Source organism: Sinohyriopsis cumingii, chromosome 4 (genome assembly GCF_028554795.1).
Source record: "Sinohyriopsis cumingii isolate HCF-2022 chromosome 4, ASM2855479v2, whole genome shotgun sequence".
NCBI lineage: Eukaryota > Metazoa > Mollusca > Bivalvia > Unionida > Unionidae > Sinohyriopsis > Sinohyriopsis cumingii.
The window spans coordinates 88,937,497-88,962,957 of NC_142964.1; the positions used below are offsets into that span (position 1 = coordinate 88,937,497).

Here is a 25,461-nt window from a genome sequence, read left to right on the forward strand (position 1 = left end):
CAAGAATTTTCATAACACGGTTTTTATGACTGATTGAACATTTAAAGCAACATTTAGATTAAGTGTATCAACCATATGTTGTGCAACATATCACAGTTAAATGTTTGGTGTCATGACATGAGATGGTGTTGTTACGTTTTATAGAGCCTCCAACTGACCTCAGCTAATGGCTCTCGGATGTTTAGAATCCACCGGACATCATTGTGCTTATTTTGTTTAATTTACGTTTTCTTTCATATTTAAATTATCGTTTTTTTTCTATCTCTTCTCAGTAACAAAAATATTACTGTACTGAATTTAAACTAATACCTTCTCTAATTTATTGACCTATCTTACGAAAGGAATCAATTAATTGTTTCACTTCAATACCAGTTTTCATATTAAATTCAGCTAACTAGCTGTTAACATAAACGCCTTTATATCAAGTCAATATGACGCAATACTCTCTTTCTCCAATTTCCCATACATTATGGTGTGGTGACGTCAACAATTGCTTACATCACGATTAGTTTCTTGGATACCTTTCTGACGTCAGCTACTTAAGCAGCAACAGGTGAGTCAGCTTGTGGCCCCATCATTACACAGTATAGCCTGTGTACCTTTTATCCATAAATATGGCAAAATTTACATTGTTTAGAGGGTTTGAAGAAGACACGGAGGTCCTAACTCTGATGTGAGTATAATGGTTATAAAGTCTCCTATTCCTGACTTGACATTACAAGATTAATAATGATTATAAAGTCTTCTATTCCTGACTTGACATTACAAGATTAATAATGATTATAAAGTCTCTTATTCCTGACTTGACATTACAAGATTAATAATGATTATAAAGTCTCCTATTTCTTACTTGACATTACAATATTAATAATGATTATAAAGTCTCCTATTCCTGACTTGACATTACAAGATTAATAATGATTATAAAGTCTCCTATTCCTGACTTGACATTACAAGATTAATAATGATTATAAAGTCTCCTATTCCTGACTTGACATTACAAGATTAATAATGATTATAAAGTCTTCTATTCCTGACTTGACATTACAAGATTAATGATGAATATAAAGTCTTCTATTCCTGACTTGACATTACAAGTTTATATATATAGCTTACTTTAGTACCTGTGAAGTGGCAAATTTTATGTCGATCTAACAAGAATACATTAGCTGAGACCAGACAACCATTAATTAGATTTATGGAGACAAGCGCGTATCATATCTCCATACTACCGTGTACGGTAATGTCCTTTAGAGGGAGAATTCTGTTCCTAATTAAACATTTGTTTATACAGCAGCCAGGCGGACAATTTAGGACGGGGAAAACTTCATTTTCATGGTAAAGTTGTCACAATTGAGAGAATGCAGAAACTCTGTTACTCAAACTACCAGGGTCAAGTTGACCCTGACTTTGGCGCCTCTGAAAAAAGGCGGCAGAGATATTTGATTCTGATTGGTACATTAAATGAGAGGGCGTGTTCCAACACAAAATTTCATAGGTTTTAATATCGCCCGCATCGAATTTTAATCAGTCTAAGCTTTTCCTACAAGAGGAGATCCAAAGGTTATGACTCCGGAAATTTGCAAGAAATTTCCGTAAAACTGTTGTCCAAAAAGGGGACGATTGTCGAAAGGAACCGACGAACTAATCTACCGATTAGGGGGAGGAAAAACGTTGACGGCAAAGGGAGAAAATAGCTCCAGAGACGTATGAACGAATGAGTGATGTTATTCTGAGACCTATACGGAGAAGCATAGAGAAAGGTGCAGTGAGACATATAATCCTGTGACGCAACCCTGCGACGTGTTAATCTCTGAAGAAGTATTTTGAGAGTGTCCTGAGACGGGTGGTAGAAAGTATCATCCCGAGATCCAAGGGGTCTGAACAGCGACAGAGGAAGCAAAAACAGACTGAGGACGAGCAGGTTATGAAATCATACGAGACGTTGACTTCGATTGTTCACTCGATCTTATGATGAACTAAATCTATCAGTAACAGATTGGCTATCTTATTTAGATCTATTTGCGTTTTCTTTGTATTTCGGTGAAAGTTAAATTTCTAAAAGCAGAGTACACTCCTGATGTAATGAATTTTCACAGTGTTTGTATGTAATTGATTAAATTGTTTGTTTATATGTACGGGGGCTCGTGTTGGTTTGTTCTATATACCTGCTCAGATCTCTATCTATTCCACCTATAAGTTTCACCATTTATATTTCTATTTACTCGAACCGGGCAATAACATCGAAGGCGGTCAACCCCTAGATAACGAAAACCAAATACGGAGGGACGTTCACTCACCCCGTGTAACAGTACCTTACTGTTCGCTTACATGAAGAAACTCACGCTTTTATCGTCTATTTATAGAGCAAACAATATATTTCCTGCTGGGCTGCAAGTTCTTATTATAACTTTATTCTTAGACATCAGACTAAATTCTTGCATTATATTTTCTAACGAAAGTTCAATTTGCGTTTTTATTTATTTTCCTTTGATATACTACTACTACTACTTATTATTATTATTATTATTATTATTATTGTTATCATCATTATTATTATTATCACTATTATTATTATTATTATTATCATTATTATTATTATTATTATCATCATTATTATTATTATTCGTCCTCATTTATAAACATGTTTGACAGGAGAAATTAAGAAAGTCGAGCAGTGCGATGTTAAAGCGAAATGGAATATGACTTCAAATTTTCCTACTTAAGCAAATATGTTTCCTTGGAGAATATACTGAACATTAAACACCATCTGCGAGGTTTACCCGTCCAAACATATTGGAAAAGCGTTTGGCCAATATTAAAAGCCTTTTTATACGATATAAAAAGCAGCATTTTATATATATATATATATATATATATATATATATATATATATATATATATATATATATATATATATATATATATATATATGCATAGGGAAGGGTTGAGATTGAGAGAAATTGGTAGTTCAACAGGAAATCAGTAAACTTATTTCTTCAACAACGCATTTGTATTAATTGTCATGGATGCTTTAAAGGCAGGTACATCTTGAATATTTTACATAATGTACATACCTGTAGAACATCCATGACGATGATGCAAAATGCAAGATGGAGTGATAAATAGGAATAAAAACATACATACATACATACATACATACATACATACATACATACAAACATACATACATACATACATACATACATACATACATACATACATATTTTACGGCATTACTATAACTGATACAAAGAATCCGATTTTAAGTAAAGTATATCCAGCGCCATTAATTAATATAACAATTTCAAAAACAAAAATTTCTGGACATGTATTCCATTAAGTATAAGCCATTTAACTGGGATTCAAAAGCCGATATATCACCTGAGGAAAACAAAAGCCGATTTATTACCTGAAGACTCTAACCTTTCTAATTTGTTCAAGCAGTAATACGAAAATACATGGTTTTATAAACAGTCCAGCGTTTTAAATAATTAACATTTATTTTCCTTTCATCATTTCCTTAATTTTTTTGATGTGTCCTTTACTGACGGATTCGCGACAGCTCATCTCTTCATGGGACAAAAAGTTCTTTCGGAGGCTGATTTTGATACTGACCACGAAAAAGAACCTGTCCTAGAATATTAGACAAAACGTCGGCTTTAAACTTCGTCATAGTCTACGCAACTTAAGAAAGGTCAATGCTCACGAATACTAACTGGGAGGTTAATAACACTTAAACAAGATATGGTAATGGAGACAAGTACAATGCTAAAATGTACGTTAATCGCAACGCTCGGTAACTAAAACAAACCAAAAACGCCCGTAAAAACCAAAAATTGTTAAAACCGCCCAAGAGCTTTTGACTAAATCCAAATGAACAGGAACAGGTTTTATGAGAGCCTACTAAACTTTACAAGCAAATTATATCAATCGGATTTTCAATATGCCCGTTTGTAAAAACATGAAAACTTGTGAATGGCTTCTACTAAAACTCTACTCAAAAGAATTTGTACCAACGTGACAGAAAATATCCTGTCACAAAGCCATTTTAATTTGTATAAATGCTGTCGATCTGCCCTCCAATATGGCCGTCGTTACTAAAATAATTAACAAAACAATCTCAAAAAATGACTTTTTCTATTTAAAAAAAAATACCCGCTAGAATTTGCGGATAAAACCTGCGGAAAAAATAAATATGTATTAGTCTTCTATTTTCAAGGACCCACCGCTCCCAGACCAGTTAGATCATGATGTGTTATACAATACTGGACATATTAATTTTGAAACGTATACAAGAAATTGAAATTACTATAATTATCACAAAAGAACCCTGAAAAATGTATTTTGTTCTTCAGGTGTTTAGAAGCCCTTATGTTATATTATATAGCGAGCTGGCGGTGAAGAGGAATTAAGCACTCACAAAATTGAGATGTTTAATTGCTACACGTCACTCTATGTTACATCTACAAATGAAGCGCTGAATTATAAGTTTTGCATCATACTGGAAGAACTTGGAACTCCGTTTGTTTTGGTGTATGATTTCCATAAAAGACTATGTTGGGGTTCGCACCGAGAAAAGGAAATTTCAGGAAAGGGATTAAATTATTGTCTCCCCCACGAGGCTCTGCCGAGGTGAAGCCAAAAAAAATGTAACCCTGCGACTGGGATTTTCTAGTATTGGCATAAACACCGACATTGGTTACTTTTCTCACATAATTTTTTCCCCAATTTAAATTAAAATAACTCGGCACTTTCGCAGTATAGTTAGCAGATTCAAAACACAGTATTCATCAAATACTAATATTGCCTCCCACTCTGTATGAAGGTCATCAGGTTTTGCACTTTTTATCAAAATCTAAAAAGTTATCTTCTTAGAATCTAGATATATTTTCTGCTTGTAAAAAAGACACAAAAATATCCACAAAAAAAGAAACAAGTTATAATTGTTTTTTTGCTTCATAAGCGTCTCATGCCACGTGCTTTTATTTCTGTAAACGCGCATTAATACGATTATGTTAATGAGTGCTATAGGGTGCCCAGTCTACTCTATTTACACATGTTAAACGGATGATAAAATAGAAGCATAAAACCATTTGATATTATTACTGTATTATTGCATTTAATCGCTGGATATCAAATGAAAATAACAATAAATAAGTGATATCTTTTATACAGGTAACTTTTAACTTTCATCTGCTCTAATTTGGAAACGTTATATGGTAAGCAACGGTACGACAAAGTAAGTACACACCTGATTCTAACGAAGTGGGTAATGACTGAGGAGATTTCAAATTCATAATATTCTTGGAAATTTATATGTTCTGTCCTGTAAATATGGCAGGTGTTGCTATTATTAGCACCATGACAAGCTAGATGGAAATTTTCTTGTGGAATAGCAAGTGGACTGATGAATGAACCAGTGTGATTTAATTGCAGGAATTTTCATTTGTTTACAACGTCTAATTACACTGGGGCTGGTTGGGTGTGTTTGGCAAAGTCTGAAGAACGCTGGTCAGACGTAACAATTTCTTGTTTGTTGCCGGATTTGCAGATGATCTTGAGCGAGTATGGATTTTTGTAGTCAGTGATGTGTATTGCCCGTGTGTCTAGAAAAGTGTTTTATGTCATAGTCCATTCCACACAGCATATATAATTTTATCCTACCTGTAGCTCAGTAAATTTTCAGGTCAGCGTCATTAAATCTAGCAAAAGTACCCAAATCGTTCTCACGAAGTATTTAAATCTAATTAGATACTTTAGCAACAGAAAGGATGAAATTCACATTGATGTATGTAGTCTCGAGCACTATACCATGTAATTGAACTTGGTGTACGTGTGTGTGTCTGTCTTTCTCAAAATGTTTCGTATGATGTGTTATCAAAGCCGGAGAGACCTTACTTTGCTTTATGAGTAAATTTCTTTTTGTTATATATCTAGTGTTGTTATTGTTATTATTTGATTTTATAACAACTACGTCAGGCACAACAGAAAACAACACTGGTCTCTTCTTTTGAAGAGTAGTTCCTAGCGCGTTGACTGAGAGGACCAGTCTGACACAACCAGACTGAGATAAGAAAAGTAAGGTTAAAAAAACAGATTTCTCTGTCGCATGGGTGAGAAATATCAGTCACAGTACGTGAACAGAGGTATGGCAACATTCTCTCCATTGTACGTGTTATAAATACTAAGAACTTCACGTTAGACATGAGTGTTCTCCGCAACGTATGATATTACTCTGCCTAAATGCATTTGGCGTTAATCCTCTGATATTGTAGAGTTCAGTAGGTAAATGTACCATCAGCTCAGAACTTGTTCTTTATATACAATGCCTGTTTATATTGCCAGCATCTAATACTTTACTTTATAGAATATAGAGTAATGTCTAAAGACCTTTCTCCAGACATTTCAGGTTAAATATATACCAAGCTGCCTATTGGGTTAACAAGCATAGATAATGAGTGTTATACATCGTAAGCTGCTCAGTATTCTGGCTTATTTTTGACTGCCAAGTTGAATCATGTAAAATTATGTTAGTCGACTACAGCAAGACTAAACCGGCTGCAAGTCCACGACTTCTTTTATTCCTACTTCAATAGAGGAATGGCAGTTTTAGAGAAATATCGGAGCAATGTCACCAAACCTGCTGGCTTCAAACTCCGTTAGAAGCTATACATTTCGTTCACCAACACTTACATCAGCATCGTTAGCCAGAATGATGTTATAACCCACCCACCCCCAATGCAAACACCGACTGCCATTAATAAAGACTCGGAAGTACACGTTCAGGTCATATGCGATAGTGCAAAATACAAAGTATTAACGGTAATCAAAAGAGATTGCTTTGAACGCAGATTTCTTAAACCGTAGGCTCATTATCCATATCTCGGGAACTATAGAGAAACCTGCAATAACACATAGCTGTTTAAATCCTTGGTAGATATGAACAAGGAACAAGCCGAATAATCAGGTTTAATGTATTTATCCAGACAGTCAGTGAACTGTAGAAAAATGATAATATGCCCATGGAAGTAACGGCTTGTGCGTTTAAAAAGTACACAGTCCGAAGAATTTAAACCAGTCTGTTCACTCTAAATATGGATTTACGTACAATAATTTTTACATATACACAATGCAAATTTTCTCACATTACCACTATCGATCTATCTGCCTATCTATTTATAGAAACATAGCCACATGGAAGAAGTACCTAGAAAGAAGAGCTGCGTTTGAGCAAAAGTACTGTGAAAACGCAACAGAGTGGATCACAGATATCCAGAAGGAGATAAAGAAATTACCACCCAATACCACCAACAGTAAGTCTTCCGTAAAGGAAGTCCCAAACCTGACCATATTTAAAGCTGCTGTGAAACATGCAGTGATACTGGAATGTAATGATATAAAAAACACAAAATTAAATTGTCATATTCAAATGACAAATTACATTGACGTTTTAGTCAAACACAAAAACCGATTACTTACAGTGTTAAACTGACCAATAAGTTATATAGTCTATGGATTGCAGCAATGTAAGAATCTTAATTACATAATGAAAACTTGCACGTAAGTTATTGGTCAGTTTAACACTGTAAGTAATTGGTAAGTAACACACACACACACACATATATACATACATATATACACACACATATATACACATACACACACACACACACATAGCCGCGAGTGAAAATAGTGTTTAGCTAATTTTTGCTAGTGTCTCAGGACGATTAAGGTCTTACGTTTAACAGACAATAATGTAATTTTCTATATATGGTAAAAGTTTCATTGACATTGTTGAGAAAATATATATTTAGAACTATGTCATACTAAGGCAAAACGTAGCTCAGTGGACTACTACTCAATGGTACCCGGATTCGGTTAAATCCGAACCAAATGATCTGGGCCATGAAAACAACTTTAAAGCGGGTTTAACCCATTGCAGCCAAAATAAACATCTTTAAATACATCAGTATAGAAATTATATCCATACACATCGATCTGTTCGGAATTTTGAGCAGTATATATCTGATAATATTTATGTAATTAAAAACACTGAGGAGACCTTGATATGCGCATCATGATAACTGATGTATCATTCTTTCAGATATCCTATGTGTGCAACTTCACTTACAGAAAGCCGTTATTTTAAATAAATAAAACATTTGAAAACGGGAATATTTACTTGTTTAAGATGGGGATCATTGGGGGACGGCCCTGGAGTGTGACGTAGCAGCAACCAAGATAAGGGCCGATGCTTCACGCAATGTTGCTAAATATGACAGGAAGGCCATTGATTACTTAAACAGGTATTTTTCATATTGATATTAATAATTATGGACATTTCATGACGAGAAATATAGCCTTTGCTTTATTCCGCCACACACACACACACACACACACACACACACACACACATATATATATATATATATATATATATATATATATATATATATATATATATATATATATATATATATATATATATATAGTATGCTGTATCAATGATGTACCAAGAGATGTAAAAAAAAATTAATTAAAAGGAAACGATAGTAGTATAGTGGGACTACTACTAACGAGGCTTGCCGAGTTTCTTTTAAATGAAAAATTTATATAATGAGTGGTATATCATTGATACAACGTATACTATATACATTCATATTATTTATATCACATACAAATACACACATTTGCCATTTTGACGCAGTTAAGATATGTTCTGGGCAACTGTATATTGACCGAGTGAATGAACACATCACATCCGTGCAAGTGTGTCCGCTACAAAATATAGTCCTATCCCTTTTCTTGTTGTTCACAATATCATTTGCAAATTAATAAGTTGGTTGTTTTCTTTTTAAGTTTCCATTTTTATTCACATTAGTGTAATCAATATAAGACGCTTATGATTGAAACATGAACGATTGTTTTTATGAAGAAAGTCGAGAACTACGAACACGTTAGCCTCTTGCACACACTGAACTCTCAGCAATTCACGTACTTGCGCATGGAAATGAGCTTGGAATAGAAACTAAGCGAAACAACGAACCAACTAGAGGTAATCAAAACATTTTTATATATTTACAGTTGATCTAAGCTATTATTCTGCTTTAATTAATTTTATTACTGACCATACAATCTCTCTCTCTCTCTCTCTCTCTCTCTCTCTCTCTCTCTCTCCGTTTCCTTTGCGCGGTTTGACTTACCTTTACCATCAGTCATAGGTCTAAAGGCATCGTCGTATGACACAAGCGAAAATCCCCAACGCTCGTATTTTCATGGAGTTTCGCCCGCATCTTGCTACGGTGGTCCAGAGAGAGAGAGAGAGAGAGAGAGAGAGAGAGAGAGAGAGAGAGAGATGAAGGGTGGCACCGTTTGGACATTTTCACAATTAATTAATAATAACCGATTTTTAAAACATTGTAATAGGTTTAAGAAACAACAACAACAACAACGATAATAAAGCATTAAATACGTTACAGTAAGTGTGCCTCGTAACCTACGAATTTAACTTATAGTGTCGACAGGCTATTGAAACAAGGTATCATTGATATTATGAACACTGTATATAGATCCCAGGGAAAATGTAAACATACGGTTACGACGAACCATATTCTTGTAGGTTGCTTGGCACAAGTTCAGTTTTTTAAGGTTTTCATCCAACACAAATAATTTTCTCACTAACTCCATGTTTGTTTTTTTTTTTTTTTTTGTATGCTGCCCCTTATGCATGATAATGGAGAGGGGAACGGAAAAAAGAAAGGATTGCTATGAAATTCTGCACTATGTTAAATTTATTAGAAAACGGGGACTATTCATACTTTTTACCGTTATTTTAGTCATCAATGATTAATGGGTGGAAATTCATCATTGATATACAGGGCTGCAGTTGAAGTTTTTAAAATATATTTGTATTAATTATATATATATATATATATATATATATATATATATATATATATATATATCATACATGTTTGATAATTCGTACTCTACGGAGACTCGAACCCAGGTCCGCCGATAAATGATACCCATCGTCATGCCTGCACACACGAGCCCATATTCTCTCACGACTAAGCACACATCACCAAAAAATGATAATAATGATGCTACTCAATTGGTGGTATATGCACTCCTGTGTAGCAGACACACTCGCATGACGACCTAGTAATTATTTCTCATTATATAAGTGCTTTCGACTCCTAATGAGTCTTTGTCAAAGGCAAATACAAAACATAGACAATACAAATAAAAAAAAGAAAACCCGCTGTGTTTGCAAAACTTTACATGACTATGACTTGCTGCGGATGCTGGAGAATATTTATATTGACCTAGAAATGGATGAGCCATAGCGACATCTCTTATTTTATATATATTTATGTACGTGCAAATTATATCCCGGATATTTCATTGTCATCGTTGTAATTATAGGTTATTGGGTGACGAATACGCAAAGTTAGAGAATTATTTAAAAGTTTATTTGTGAGGGGCTGTCTTTTTCTAGTCTTCTTGGTTTAAACCGCTTTGTTTCAATGTTCTGTGTGATAAGATAAATTACATCCTCTGTTTTGCACGTTTTGTTTGGACCATTCATTTTTAGATTTTCTCTAGACGCTGTGTTAGAAAATGGACTGGTCACTGTCATATTTTGCACCTTTTTTCGCCACAGGGGCCAGATTGACTAGTGTGGTCTTGGTTAGTGATTGGCGTTAGTTTCGCCCTGACCTTGAGTAGTTTTTGATCTCCAGTAGGCTACTATAGTTTTTTTTCTCGGGAGGATTAACTTTATTGCATCACACAATTCCACGATTGATTTTACCTACTTTGGGGTTAAATGGATGGTAAGTCAGGATAAATAGTATCCTATCAGCCTTTTCCTTCTCTCCCTATTTTAGTAAATCATTGCGGTTTGTTTGTTTCGCCTTTTGGGTTGTCTCCGCAATCAGGTCTTTGTCGTAGCCTCGGTAAATCAAATGTTTAGATAACTCTTCAGTCCGTTCTTGGAATGTTTCATCGTCTGAGCCAATTCTGCGAATCCTCAGTGCCTGGCTATATGGGATGTTCCTAATGCAGTGTTTTGGATGACAGCTGGTAGGGAGGAGATACGGGTGTTTGTCGGTTGGTTTCGAGTAGATGTCTAAATGGAGTTTCTTTTCTACCAGTCTGGTTGTTGTGTCCAGGAAAACGTGGTTTGAGTTGGAGATTTCTACCGTGAATTTTATTTAAGGATTGAAGTTGTTTGCCTTTGATATGAAATCATCTCGATTTTCTCTTCCATGTTGCCACTTCATTTCTATATCATCGATGAAGTGCAAGTTCCACCGATGCTAAAAGTTGAACCTCCAGTTTCCTCCTAAAAATATTGCATATATAATTTACGCGTACATACATTTACATAAAATAAAAGATGTCGTTATGGCTTATCGATTTCTAGGTCAATATAAAATATTTTCCAGCATCCGCAACAAGTCATAGTCATGTAAAGTTTTGCAAACACAACGGTTTTTCTGTTCTATTTGTTTGTTTTGTCTATGTTTTGTATGTGCCTTTGAAAAAAAAACTCATTAAGAATAGAAAGCGCTTAGGCTAGTTAGATAATAGTTTTGTAATGTTAGTACGTTAGTAGTAAGTTTATTTAAGTTTATTGCATTTTTCTTAATCAATCCCTGACAAAATCGATCCCTTGCTGGATCCAGTGTTCTTGATATGACCGTTATTCGCTATAAGATTTGTGTGTGTGTGTATATATATATATATATATATATATATATATATATATATATATATATATATATATATATATATATATATTGCGTGATTGAACTTTATCCATATGTGAGGGTTGGAATTGGGTCTGCATGTCTAATGTCATGTAGGGTAAACATGTTTACTATGTTCGAGTTCTAGATACAGCCATGCTTTTGACCAATTCATTTTCTAGAACAGAATGGTGTTTTATGACAATCATCCTAGTCGTCGTATTTTGATTTAGGTCTTTATATCGTGGAGAAGTAAGCAGGAAGCCTTCATTCCATATCGAATAATCAGCTTTTTGGAATATATTTTACATGAGTTCAATTTTAATTTGAGGAGAGTTATTTGTTTAAATTATTCATTCTAAATTGCTATTTTGGACATTTTTGCGAATTTATTCAAGGACATTTTGGATTATGATACACCAAGACTGAACATCAACACATTCGAGACTACTGATAGAGCAGTACTGTTAAGATTGGAATTCATTCAGTACACCACCGAAATTCATTCGGAATACTCAATACTTTTGGAACTGTGACATAACTTTTAGCACTGTTTAAAATTTAATTCAGAATACTGTGTTATTTTATTTAGTTTTTAGAATGGATTCAAGGGAAATTAATAAGTTGTTGAATTTCTAACAAACCTGTTGGTTTTTGTTCTTCTCTGTTATTTAGTTTTAAATCATAGAAGCGTAACACTATATATATATATATATATATATATATATATATATATATATATATATATATATATATATATATATATATATATATATATATATATATATATATATATTAGCTTTACAGAAGATAAAGATGCGGTCAGATCAAGGAACCAACTTCAGCAGAATTTGATGAACGCAAAGAAATCGTATGCCAAAATTGTCTCCAAACTCGATGCCAAGCAAAAGGTACTGCAATTGTTATGCTGGAAGGTTCTATTCCTTGATGTTTGATTGAGGTTCCAGAATGGTTTTAAATTGTTACAATCCTGTATAAGCTAACTGTATCTGATCATACAGAGGTGACTATACACAGATACCATCGTCATTCACCACTTGATCAGTTCGCGACTTGTTTCGTATTTCCTTGGGTCCAAATGTTAATTCAAGGCTGGTTATAGTCTTAGTAAATGGTCTATACGGTGGCAGCCTACTGATTTCGTTGAAGCGATGTATATCCATTATGATAACCCAAATTTATTGGGTAGGGGAAAATCAACAGAAATGTTTGTATCTTGCACAAGTCTGTAAAACACAATTTGAAGACGATATTACTTTATTTTGCACTGCTACCAAAATATCAACTGAAGCAAACTTCGAGAATGGTTTGGCACATAGTTTACATCAATTTGAAACCACAGCTCATATTACTACAGTGTCACAGTCACATAGCACTGCAATAACTATTCGTGTCTTGTGGGTGGCTATTCATGTGAAACTTTGGCACATATACTTGGCATGCGGTGGCATGCTTGTGTCACCCATCCACCGCTCCTAAGCTCTAATTCGAGTATTGGGTTATGGTGGATTCTTTCCTGTGTGAGAATGACACACTTATTCGCACCACACTCATACTCCCCTGGCAAGACGATTAGGTGTTCCGATTACATGCGTTCTTCATTGATTTGATCATGTGGTTGCAATTTAAGGAATTACAAATATGTTTATTCCACTGCTTTGGTACAGGAGCATTTGGAATTTACATTCTGACCTCAAAGACAGAGGAAATTACTTCGACCACACTCTTACTCTTTGATATAAATAAGTTTTAATTTGTTAAATGCGAAGCAATTTATCCTTTAACGTGAATTAAATAGGTGAAAATATTTTATTGTCAACACTCAGAATTTAGGCATATTGTTCCCACTGACCATCTGGATATCTGCAATTCCGTTGACTATAAACCAGTCTGCAATTATGTTACAGGTAACCGGCAGTTAGAAACAAACCTTACGATGTTTCTAGAGAAGAATATTTTTGTGTGTATTTGAGATTTCATGCTGAATAATTTTGATAGAAAATAAGGCACAGAGACTTTCTTTTAGATTGACATTTCTACTTTTCTACTTTTCATTAGGACTATCAATCCAAAGCGGTTAGGATCAGTTGAAATGTTTTGTTTGTTTTTTAAATTATTGTTGACTTTTATTTGTAGCAGATATATTAAAAAATGACTTTATTTTCAGTCACTAAAGAATCCGGAAAGTTTTCCTTTCTGAACGCAGACCTTCATGCATACGCTTTGATAATTCTACCTCAATAAACAGAAATGGACACATTTTGAATCGGGCCCATGACATATCTAAGTACTTAATGGATACATCTTCTTCATTAAAGGGGCAAAATTATTCTGGATGGACGTTTCCTCGGATTAGATAATACACGTATGTTTACCACAGCAACTGTTGACCGATTAATTCAGATTTTAGATATTGGAGTTGTATAATTTGTCGTCCAATATTCTTGGGTCTTGTATTCGGGATAATATTCCCTCTCTGACAAGCAATCACCATAACTGCATGGAGTATATGTTTAACATCAAGCATTTCCTTCGGTGAATCGAGATTATCTCATGATGTAACAAAACAGTTGGTTATATGTTCGGCTGCATTACTACACCAGCGTTTTGGCCAATGTCTCTAATTTAAACTGGTAGCAGTATGTTCAAACGTAGAGCTGAAGGAACAGTAGCCCATACAGTGAAACAGTTTCTCCAACTGTTTTGAACCAGCGAGGTGGCGAAAAGAGAAAACAAGATTTGTTAACTTAGGAGTTTTATCATGTCATCGACCGAGATAACAAGACTGGTGTTTATGGGGAGTTTTGACTATGCCAAAGAAAGAACACTACTTGTGCGTTTAGGAGTTTTCATCACGCCAAAGACCCGAGATAATAATACTTGTGTGTATGGGAGTTTTTGTTATGCCAAGGAAAGGGCAAGATTTGCGTGCTTAGGAGTTTTGGTCATACCAAAGGTTGTACGGTGCTAGAAACCATGATCAGTTATAATCACATGTATCTGGTCTTGTTCATTGACAAGAGCTTCTCTAATGTGACGCCATTCGTAAGAGCCAATTCAGAGAATATTGTTTCATCTGCTTTTACTTTTGCGTGTTAAGATCATTTGCAGAAATAATTGAACTGGACTGCAAATAACATTGTTTATGTCAGATGACAACATTTGTGAGGTACTAAACAAGATATTTATTTTCCTCTTAAAGGTCACTTTCGTCATTGTGGATGACGTCGCTGTCATCCTGACACTAAGGAAGATGAACTGAATTGTAAAGCTGAATGTACCGTATCACCCAATGAAATTTTACTCCAGCATGCCATTTCTGGATTACCATATCAGAACCGAAATGATTCTTCAGTCTGAGTTAGAGTCTTTCAATACGATAGCTATCAGATGTTGTCAAGCACCTTTTATCTAAAATATTTCCTAGAAAGTGGGTTGATCACGATACATCTCGCATGAATTTATAAAGCGTCTCATGGATACATATATTTCGCTAGATACTATACCTGTCTGCAGTTAACCTGTGCTAGTTTTATACCTCTTGACACGTGATTACGTTGAACCATTGATTGTTGTTATGCCTATGGATGTGCATCACTCCTTTCCAGCCAATTTCGTCAGGCGCTCTGAACTTGGGTATGGTCCAAATCCTTCATGCTCTTTTAATTATTCTGTACATCCGATAGATCATCATTTTTATGTTTTTATGAATTGTTGTAATGAAATCTTACAATATGAGATTTGTTTGAATTTAGACTTAATGTGTACTTCTTTCACATAAGTACGATAGCTACATTCTTTCTTCGTTTATTTCTTACCGTGAAATGCATGCCTGAGGTGATACTGCACAACTGCTTCATGCAATGGACGTTCTTCTATTTTACAGTAAGCTAATTCTTTGCAAGAAGTTGATCTTGAAAGAGATATTTTGCAATTGCCTATCTTCATCTGTACATTAAATTAGTGTACCTTAAATTAGGGTATCCATAAAATGTCCAAATTATTAACGAAAGCAGGTTGATACTCATTGGTATGGGCGGGTTGTCCACGTCCTTTGGGTCTATCTTGTTATGAAGATACCGCAGGACACTATTTCCATTTTCAGTCGTGATTTATTCATATCATCGTCTTAGTGTCATTTCTTGGTCGACAAGACAGTTCCGAATTCCCAAATTGAGACTCCTCGTGTGACAAAGCAGTTAAGTAAAAAACTTCGTCCTTTATTGATTCTTCAACGCTCTAAATTGCTATTCATCTGCGTTGTACAAAATGATGGTGTCGTTAATTACCAAACTGAAGGGAGTTTGCGTCGGTCTACCGCCTGCAACAGCGTCTATGCCAACAATATGTCCTTCTGTCAAAGTCTAAATTTTGGCTATGATTCTATGACATGAATCTTACATGTGCAGAAAATATACTACCGAAATTCCTACTTGTTGAAGAGGCTGTTTTAGAATTTATTGACAAATGATACAGTTCTCTTGTCCGTTTTCTCGACTAGTTTATCTGGCAGTAGACAAGAGGTATGTTCATCTACATTCCCGCTATGGAAAGCAGCTAGCATTAATATAAAATATGTATTCAACATAAACCATTTTCTTCCCTTTCATACAGAAACAGTCACGTCGTAACAAATATAGGATTAAGCTTTTTTAAAAAAATGCTCAAGGATAAAAATCGTCACTTCTTAGTTCTTTGGAAGTTTCATTTTGAAAGAATGCGAGGCATATAAACACGAAATTAATACAGCAATATCGATAACGATGATGCCAGTACTGAAACGGAGACGGACGGGGACAAAGATTGATGACTGTTTCTTTCGTCCTAGGAATACAATAATTAAAGGAAAAGAATATTAGATTTTCAGAACGGACAGAAAAAACAGAACATCACATATTTTCAATCCTATACTAATTGGAATGCTCTTTGTGCATCATGTGTGATAAAATAAGACGATTTGAATGATTTACTTTATAAAGAGAGCAGTTTGAACATAAACAAAAACCAAATTTGACGCAACTGATAAATTATGTATTTTTGGGGAATGTACGTGAGAGAGAGAGAGAGAGAGAGAGAGAGAGAGAGAGAGAGAGAGAGAGAGAGAGAGAGAGGAGCTAATCCAAATGTAGGGCTATCACAGTTTTGAAAATTGAATTTGCTGTACTGTCACTGTTGTCGAACAAGATGATATGGAATCAACAGGATCGCTCCAGAGAGAGTGGGGGTGGGGTGGGGGAGGGGAGAGAGGGGTGGGGGGGAGAGGTGGGGGGAAGGGGGGGAAGGTTACAATAAAGTTTAATCGGAATCGGATAATAATTAGATGGGTATAGAATTTGGAAATTAAAAGCAAGCAGATACTTGGAATAAAGAGAACCTGATGTCATTATAATATTTGCGTTGTGGTGTCAACTGAGTAATTTTCCTTGTTTCAATCAATCTTCAGTAGGGGTGCTATAGCACGTTAGCGGAAGATGTCTATAGTTTAAAAATATCATATTTAAACTTACATCCACGTACGAGTTCTACATGCGTTTCTCGTCATAAGATAATTAAGGTACCACATTTTGGAAAGTGTAGCGGGGGTTGGGGATGGCAGAAAGGTAAAAAATATTATGTTTCTTTAGATGTACACGTTCTGCTCAAAGAGTACACGTGGATGCTATACTTTCAAGTTTTAGTTTAATAATATTTGCTTATAATCATTTCCGCAAAATTATTTAAAAGCTGCTTAAAATGAACCTATCGATCTTTTTGAGACAATGGACATCACAACCTCTTTAACTATCTTCTTTGTATAGATATTGACAACATTATGAAACCTTAAAACTGGCAGTGCTCTCGAGCATCCCTTTCCATGACCACAACAGGATGAGTTTGTAATCTAAAGGTTTCGTTGATGATAAAATCATCTCAGACTTATAACGTTGAAAGTGTGTTGCGATGTTCATTTCTAAGAGGCTTTTCCGAAAATGCACTTTTCAGTTCTGTTAATTTTTGCAGAAAATTATTCAGGCCCAAAAACGCCTATTGGATCACTTGGATGCGTTATGCATTGGTGCTGCACCTGACAGAGAACGAGAGAAACTGGAAAGGAAAGTGCTGGATGCCACGCAGGCATATCAAACTGGAGTGGATGAAGAAGAGACTGAAAGACATAGGCTTGTTAATGTGAGCAAATAATGGTCCATCCCTTCACCAATTCCTCGATCCAACTTCTGACATCATATATGGGCACATATCTACCTTAAACATGACTATTTACCTGGGATTTTCGCGTTATCTTTCTCTCATCAGCTAGTAACTGTTCATTTCATATAGTGCTAGAAATTTTCTGTTCATGATTAGAAACTTGAGTCCATCATATTTTCCTGAGAAATAATCCAATACACTCCACTGAGCTTTCATCTTGCGAATTCATAACTGCCGTTCACCATTACGAATACACAGGAATTCGTAAATTTGGGTTGAAAGGGATGTATGACAGCTGTGAACAGTTCTGCAATACACATTGTGACTGCTTCATAATGTGATTAAATAAATACTACCAAAACTACAAATTATTATATTCTGATATATAAGCGACCATTATCTATTGCAATCAAGGTTATTGCAGGAAATCAATAATATTGCATAGTCGTTATATAAAGAGTAAATACAAATTCTCCAAAGGTTCACTGCGCTCTGCTCTATTTGCCTCTTTAATTCACGGACTATGTAGAGTGTAACATTTGACCCGAGACTCATCACAACATAAATAATGTAGCGGATTTAGTTAAAAGTATATAGTGCTGTCTGCACCACCCAAAGCAAAGATTATTTAATACTTAGTCAAATATACTTTTGATTTGTTTCAGATTGTTTTAGTCACAATAATTGGAAAAGATTCAATGAGCCAACAAGGCCAGTACTTGTGAATGTAAATGATTAAGTTTGCGTTTCATAGATGTTGTTAAGAAACTGACACGTTGACAGATGAAAATGGAGTTGATGACTATGAACGATGGTAAAGATGGGAATCCGAGACTCTCTAAAAGATGATCAAGTGCAAGAGTCTATTACTATCATATCAAATATGAATTCGTCGCAGGTCGAACCGGAGCCGAACAAGAGCTTCAAAATTTGCCAGATATGAATTGTATTTGATCGTTTTATTAAAATTAAAAATATTAATTATCCAACTACCTACATAAACGGACTATTTTCTTAATGTCGATTTGAGTGAATGTCTCTCTGTGTGTATGAGCTGGAGAAGTCGTGTTTTTGTACCTTTCAAAGAAAATTCCTTTTTCAGTTTTGTTTTTCTTATATTCTTCCATATACTATTTTATCTTTCTCCTTTCTCTCTTTTATCCTTGCCTCGTCATACAGCTCTCAGTCCAGTATGAGACAAAAGTGAAGGAAGCCATTAAAGATAAAATAATTTGCGTGGTTTCCACTTGGAAAAGGATCTTTGAAAACCACACTAAAAACTTGTATCATAAACGGTAAGACTATAACATAGTGAGCATAAAATTTAGTTCACAGTTAAAGTCCGAAGTCGTCCGGTTAATTTAAACAAAATAATACATTAAATATAAAAAATGATATCTTTACAACGTATTTTTAGATATCCTGAATTTCAGGTTGTAGCAAACACCACGCAACGAAATCACAAATAACTACCTGTAATGATTTGTACTCAATCTACATAGTTAACGTTCTAGTTTTCTTTTAAAGAGAAACTCGTCTTTTGTATCAAAAGGAGTGTTAAAACTTGTATTTTTTTACATACACTTCATTTCCATTGAATATGTCATGACATCGTTTTTTTTTACATTGTTTTGTTTGTTTCTTTCACTTATTTCCAAGGCCACCGCAAATGGCAGCTAACTAGGATACCAATATGTTGGTGTAGAAAATCATTCGTTAGATCAGTGAAACAAATAAAAAGTAGGGCGAGTTTTTATACTTTTACTCAATAGATTCTGATTGCAACTGCTTCTTTGTCTTTCATACATACCAGAAAAAATGCAAATGGCCAGGTCACGTGACTATAACGTTTGCCATTTGTAATTTGTGTCCTTTATGTTGGCTGTTCAAACGCACTTCCATAATTAACAAAATATATACGTATATGTCATTCGAAGTTAGGAAAAGTGCAAACTCCCTCATTTTCACAAGTGTTTCAGGAATCACATTTTTCAATCGTATGCATGTGTAATAACATCCTGATGTCACAAATAACGTTTACGTTTGCATAAGACCAGTAATATCCAAGGCATCATAATACAAATGAAATTCATTACAGGTCATTATGTTTAAGTTGTACAGAATAAACTCAGTATAGGCATGTGTTCAGCTCCAACGATTTATGAAACTCGCTGAATAGTTTCAATCTTATGCTCACAGTGCTTAAAATAAATTAAATATTATTCCGTTCTCTTCATAACAATGCATTTTATTTTTAAAATGATCCTCCAGTTAGAACCTCTATTTACGACTGAACTAAAGCCAAATCTTCACACGGGTATTATGCATATTACACGCAACAAATCTTCACACGGGTATTATGCATATTACACGCAACAAATCTTCACACGAGTATCATGCATGACACATGTAGCAAATATTCACACGGCTATAATATATAGCAAATGCAGTAAACCTTCACACGGGTATCATGCATAATACATGCAGTAAATCTTCATACAGTTATCATACATAGTACATTCAATAAATCTTCATACAGATATCATGCATAGCACTTTCAATAAATCTTCTCACAGGTATGCATAGCACGTTCAATAAATCTTCTCACAGATATCATGCATAGCACGTTCAATAAATCTTCTCACAGATATCATGCATAGCACGTTCAATAAATCTTCACACATGTATCATGCATGGCACATGTAGTAAATCTTCACACTGTAACAATACATAGTAAATGCAGTAAATCATGCATAATACATTCAATAAATCTTCACACAGGCAACATGCAGGACATCTTCACTCGAGGATCATTCATGGCACATGTAGTAAATCTTCACACCGGTATCATGCATAATACATTCAATAAATCTTCACACAGGTACCATGCACAGCACATGTCGTCAATCTTCACAATAGTATCTTGCATAGTGCATGTAATAAATCTTCATACCGGTATCATGCTTGGTATATTTAGTAAATCTTCAAAGCTTTATCATGCATAGTACATGCAGTAAATATTCACATGAATATAGTGCATTGTACATGTCGTAAATCTTCAAACCTTTATCATGCATAGTACATGCAGTAAATATTCACACGAGTATAGTGCATTGTACATGTAAATCTTAACACGGGTATAATGCACAGTAAACTCCGTAAATCTTCACACCAGTATCATGAATACTATATGCAGTAAATCTTGACACCGGTTTCATGCATAGTACATGCAGTAATCTTGACACCAGTATCATGAATACTATATACAGTAAATCTTGACACCGGTTTCATGCATAGTACATGCAGTAATCTTCACACCAGTATCATGAATACTATATGCAGTAAATCTTGACACCGGTTTCATGCATAGTACATGCAGTAATCTTGACACCAGTATCATGAATACTATATGCGGTAAATCTTAACACCGGTTTCATGCATAGTGCTTGCAGTAATCTTAACACCGGTTTCATGCATAGTACATGCAGTAATCTTGACATCGGTTTCATAGATAGTACATGTATTAGATCTCCACACCGGTATCATGAATACTACATGCAGTAAATCTTGACACTGGTTTCATACAAGATACATACAGCAAATCAACGAATATAAACATTCTTTTGACAACATGTGCGGTGACGTACTTTCTATTTACAGTGGCCTGCACTATAATGGTCTCCTGGCGATCAAGGAAATAAACATCGACCAATTTGTTGAAGAGTTAGCAAATTCTTGGAAACTTGACGTCACAGTTCCTTCAGCAAGCGTAAGTAATCTGAAAACGACGGCTAATGGAAACACTATATTCTCAACAAGATATAGATTACATTTTCTAGTTGGCACTTCAGTTTCTTTTCTTTACCCCGTGTTTTAAATTTTTTTCAAACTTTGAGAATTCTAAGTAGTTCTTATATAACTATTACATACCGTAATTGTACTCCATTTGAGTGTGACTTGAGCGAAGGGTTGTGCAACGGATTATTTAAAAGTGTATAACTAAACTGCAAATGTAAATAAAATTGTTAAGCAAAGTGATACAAACTGGCGATTTAAGGCTTGTAGATTCAGGGTTAAAAATCTGCGAATATAGAATGAAATTTTTAATAAGGTAACTGAATTTAGGTGAGAGGGATAATAGAACCATTTTTAATCGAAAGAAATGTAAGTTTCAAAACCGAACAGCATCCAATGATTTTCTTATATTTCAATAGCTACAAGAAGTTAAAAATAACATAACAAGCAAACAACACTAATTTTTTTATTTATTTCATTCCAGGTTAGTCTCAGTATAAACAAAGAAGATACGGAAGAGTCCGCCGTCGATTTCAACGTGGAATTATCCGTATAAGCGCATTATGGGAAAGGATAGTTCCGGTCATGTAGATGTGCCCAGTGAATTGCATCTCCGTTTTGCTGTTTCGTTTGTATTTATGCAAAGTTAATTGTTGAATTGTTGCAAAATATTCCTTTTAATTTTCAAATAAGCAGTTATAATTGCAACATACTGAGAAGGATAAAGAATGACTTTAAAAAACTGTATGAAGAACAATCAAAGCATGCGTTACCATATATTCAAAATAGTGTGCCTGTGCCAAAGAAAATTGATAGTTTTCAATTTTCTATCTGTAAATGTGAAAGAGACGGGAAATTTAAGTTTAATTTATGAAATTAATACTATCTTTAAGTCGTTTTTTTCTCAGTTGCGAATTCACCAGAAACACCCTTTTAACATATTGTGTCAATAAATCATATCTCTGACTGAATTGACCAAATATTTGAGTATTTTACCAACACATTCTAAAGGTACGATGTCACGTTTGATTTGTCAGATAATATGGCGGACTAAATGCCATGACACATAACATAAGTAGTACGATTGTTGTACATACACCGAACATTAGAGCATTTTAACGCTGTACATGTATAACATTTATGGAAACTGTCATGCATAAGGATACGGCATACAAATTTCTTCCATGCGCATTCCAAAAAAAATACAAAAGATAAGCGGCTGATGATAACCACAGTGTACAATCACTTAAGGTCCATACGCCTTTCCGTGTCATAAAACCGCATATTTTGGCCATATGGCTTCAGAAGAGCATAAAAACCATATATTTTTTTTTACCATAAGACTTTAAATGAGCACTGCTGAACCTAGACAGTAAAATCAGTTTTGTCTGATAGAAGTACATATATTACAATATTGTATTTACAAATTGGTATTAGTGTTCAATTAACTACCACTTAGACAATTTAATTTTTGTTAAGTTTCTGAACCTCACGAGAAAATGACAAGTCGAAAACAGATTAAAATTATTTCAAAACAATTTCAATAAACACATACGAGAGCACAGGTGTTCAACGCGAGCTTGATGTTGAGAAGAAAAAAATAATCTGAACGAAAAAAGGTCATACAGAGTGACGAAAATACATTAGATTACCCCCATGGCCCATTCTAACATAGAACAATCTCTATCATACTATATATGAGAGAAGTTACGTAATTTCCAAATACTTCGTTCCACCCATCATTGACTTTTCTATGTTGTACCAAACTGAAGCTACGGGCTCCGAAACGTGCGATTTTCGCAAATTTTGTCTCTTGGGACAAATGCGAGCACATGTGACAACCGGTTTAAAGAGCTGCATGTACCATGTTTGCAATTTTACGTTACACCCCTTCTTTAATTACAGAACAGTGGTAGATGCAAAAGTGCGTTTTTGCCTACCATTAACTCGATTCAACTTTAATAATTCTTGTTCATGCAAGAATAAGACATTGTCTTCTTCATTGCACATATATCGTATACATGCGACTCTATTTTCAAAAAGGTAAACTATCCGGCACACACGTCAATGCCGAAATATGATTGGCTCAAAAGGTTATACTTATTGTCACAAGCCCGTAACTTCTGTTTGGTACAACACAGAAAAGTCAATGATACATGATGAATAGAAAAATATCTCAAGAGTAAAACAAGCCATATAGTATAGTCGTGTACCTTTAAAGACGGAAATAGAAGGAAATCGAGGGTTATGGGTAGAACGAAGTATTTGGAAGTTACGTATCTTCTCTCTTATATAGTATGATAGAGAGGGTCCTATGTCAGAAAGGGACATGGGGGTAATCTAAGGTATTTTTGTCACTCTGTATGATTTATTTTCCTTCAGATTATTAATTTGTTTTTCTTTCTTCAAAATCAAGCTCGTGTCGAGTACCTGTGTACGAGAGCACATGCACAGCTGTCTTCACACGATGGTGTTTATGTACTCAGATCAGATCAACCACTCTTTCTATGGACGAGTAGCCTCAATTTTACAACACACGTAGTAGCGGATGGGGGGGGGGGGCATTCAAAACTACTTAGGAATGTTTCGAAATTGGTTGATTTAGTGAAGTTTTGGAAATCAATAAATAACTTGTGTTAGGAGCAGTTGACCAGGAAGGACACGTAAACAGTAAACAATGCACGCGTTTGTTTTTCTTAATGATGCAAGGCTGCAGGTAGATTATAATAAGACACCATCCACTTGCAAACATTGCTTTATTGCGAGTAGATTTTATTTGAAGGTAAACATTTGTACTACCCTCCCCAACACCACGACCATCACAAAAGGCATTGTTTTAAAACCAGGTCATCACTTTAAGGCTATAATTCATAATTTAGCAAACGAAATTTATTGTAATTTGCAAGTCTTTCTGACGTCATATAGAATTTCCATGACATCAAACTTTTTATGCACCAATGCAAATTTCAAAGACGTAAAATTCATTCTGCTGGGGAAAAAAATACATTTCCTCCAAAATGCATTTTGTCTTGTGTCAATATATTTTGCAAATACTTCAAATGAGGAATATTTGCGATAATCTTAGATGTTCGAAATATTAAATATTTTAAGTTGGATTATCTCCATTTATATGTCACTCAAGAGCGACAATACTCTAAACAGTTTTTAAATTTAAATGAAAACATGCAAAGTGATGAAAACTGAGACACTGACTAAAGAAGATAAGCGTGATATGGCATAATACAAAGGTTGGACGCGATGATACAACTACCATTTGACTTAATTAAGTAAAATGTCTACTCCAAAACTTGTATCCCAGGTAAACAGCTTTATATAAAGAAAGCAAGAAATAGCACAATACTGTAACCTTTATGGTAAGAAGATACATTTGTAAAAAGATGAAACATTAGATAATAATTATAAACCAATGAAAAGCACGCAGGATAAACGTCATAAAACACTAAAGTAAAAAGGAAATGAGATGACAATAAAAAGTAATAAAGAGTGAGATGACAGTGAAAAAATAAACAGATTTGGCTGTATCCCTGCAAGTGAAAATCGAAAAATTGTAGTGGAAGGGTCAGATTTTCTCATTGAAACCAAATTTCCATGCGTTGTCAACTTTAAAATCCAGCATGTCTCCTCCGTGTGCGTTCTACGTCGGTCCACACGTGACCTGAATTCGTAGATAATATCT

At 34.7% G+C, this 25,461-nt stretch overlaps 1 protein-coding gene across 1 annotated transcript; it reads left to right on the forward strand.

The window, feature by feature from the left end:
* Positions 1–565: 565 nt before the first annotated feature.
* On the forward strand, positions 566–22,621 carry LOC149801631 (uncharacterized). The gene is made up of 8 exons (XM_089954334.1): positions 566–673; positions 7,186–7,316; positions 8,195–8,309; positions 12,559–12,670; positions 17,781–17,948; positions 19,149–19,264; positions 21,630–21,738; positions 22,249–22,621. The coding sequence occupies exons 1-8, from the start codon at positions 615–617 to the stop codon at positions 22,318–22,320; spliced, it is 882 nt and encodes a 293-aa protein (XP_089810460.1). The 5' UTR covers positions 566–614; the 3' UTR covers positions 22,321–22,621.
* The last annotated feature ends 2,840 nt before the right edge of the window (positions 22,622–25,461 follow it).

What these genes read in the sequence shown, in the direction of transcription:
- LOC149801631 (XM_089954334.1), top strand. Translation starts at nt 615, where the DNA reads ATGGCAAAATTTACATTGTTTAGAGGGTTTGAAGAAGACACGGAGGTC. An exon ending in ACCACCCAATACCACCAACA is followed by an intron (nt 7,317 to 8,194) that starts GTAAGTCTTCCG and finishes TACTTGTTTAAG; the next exon opens with ATGGGGATCATTGGGGGACG. An exon ending in AAAAACTTGTATCATAAACG is followed by an intron (nt 19,265 to 21,629) that starts GTAAGACTATAA and finishes TTCTATTTACAG; the next exon opens with TGGCCTGCACTATAATGGTC.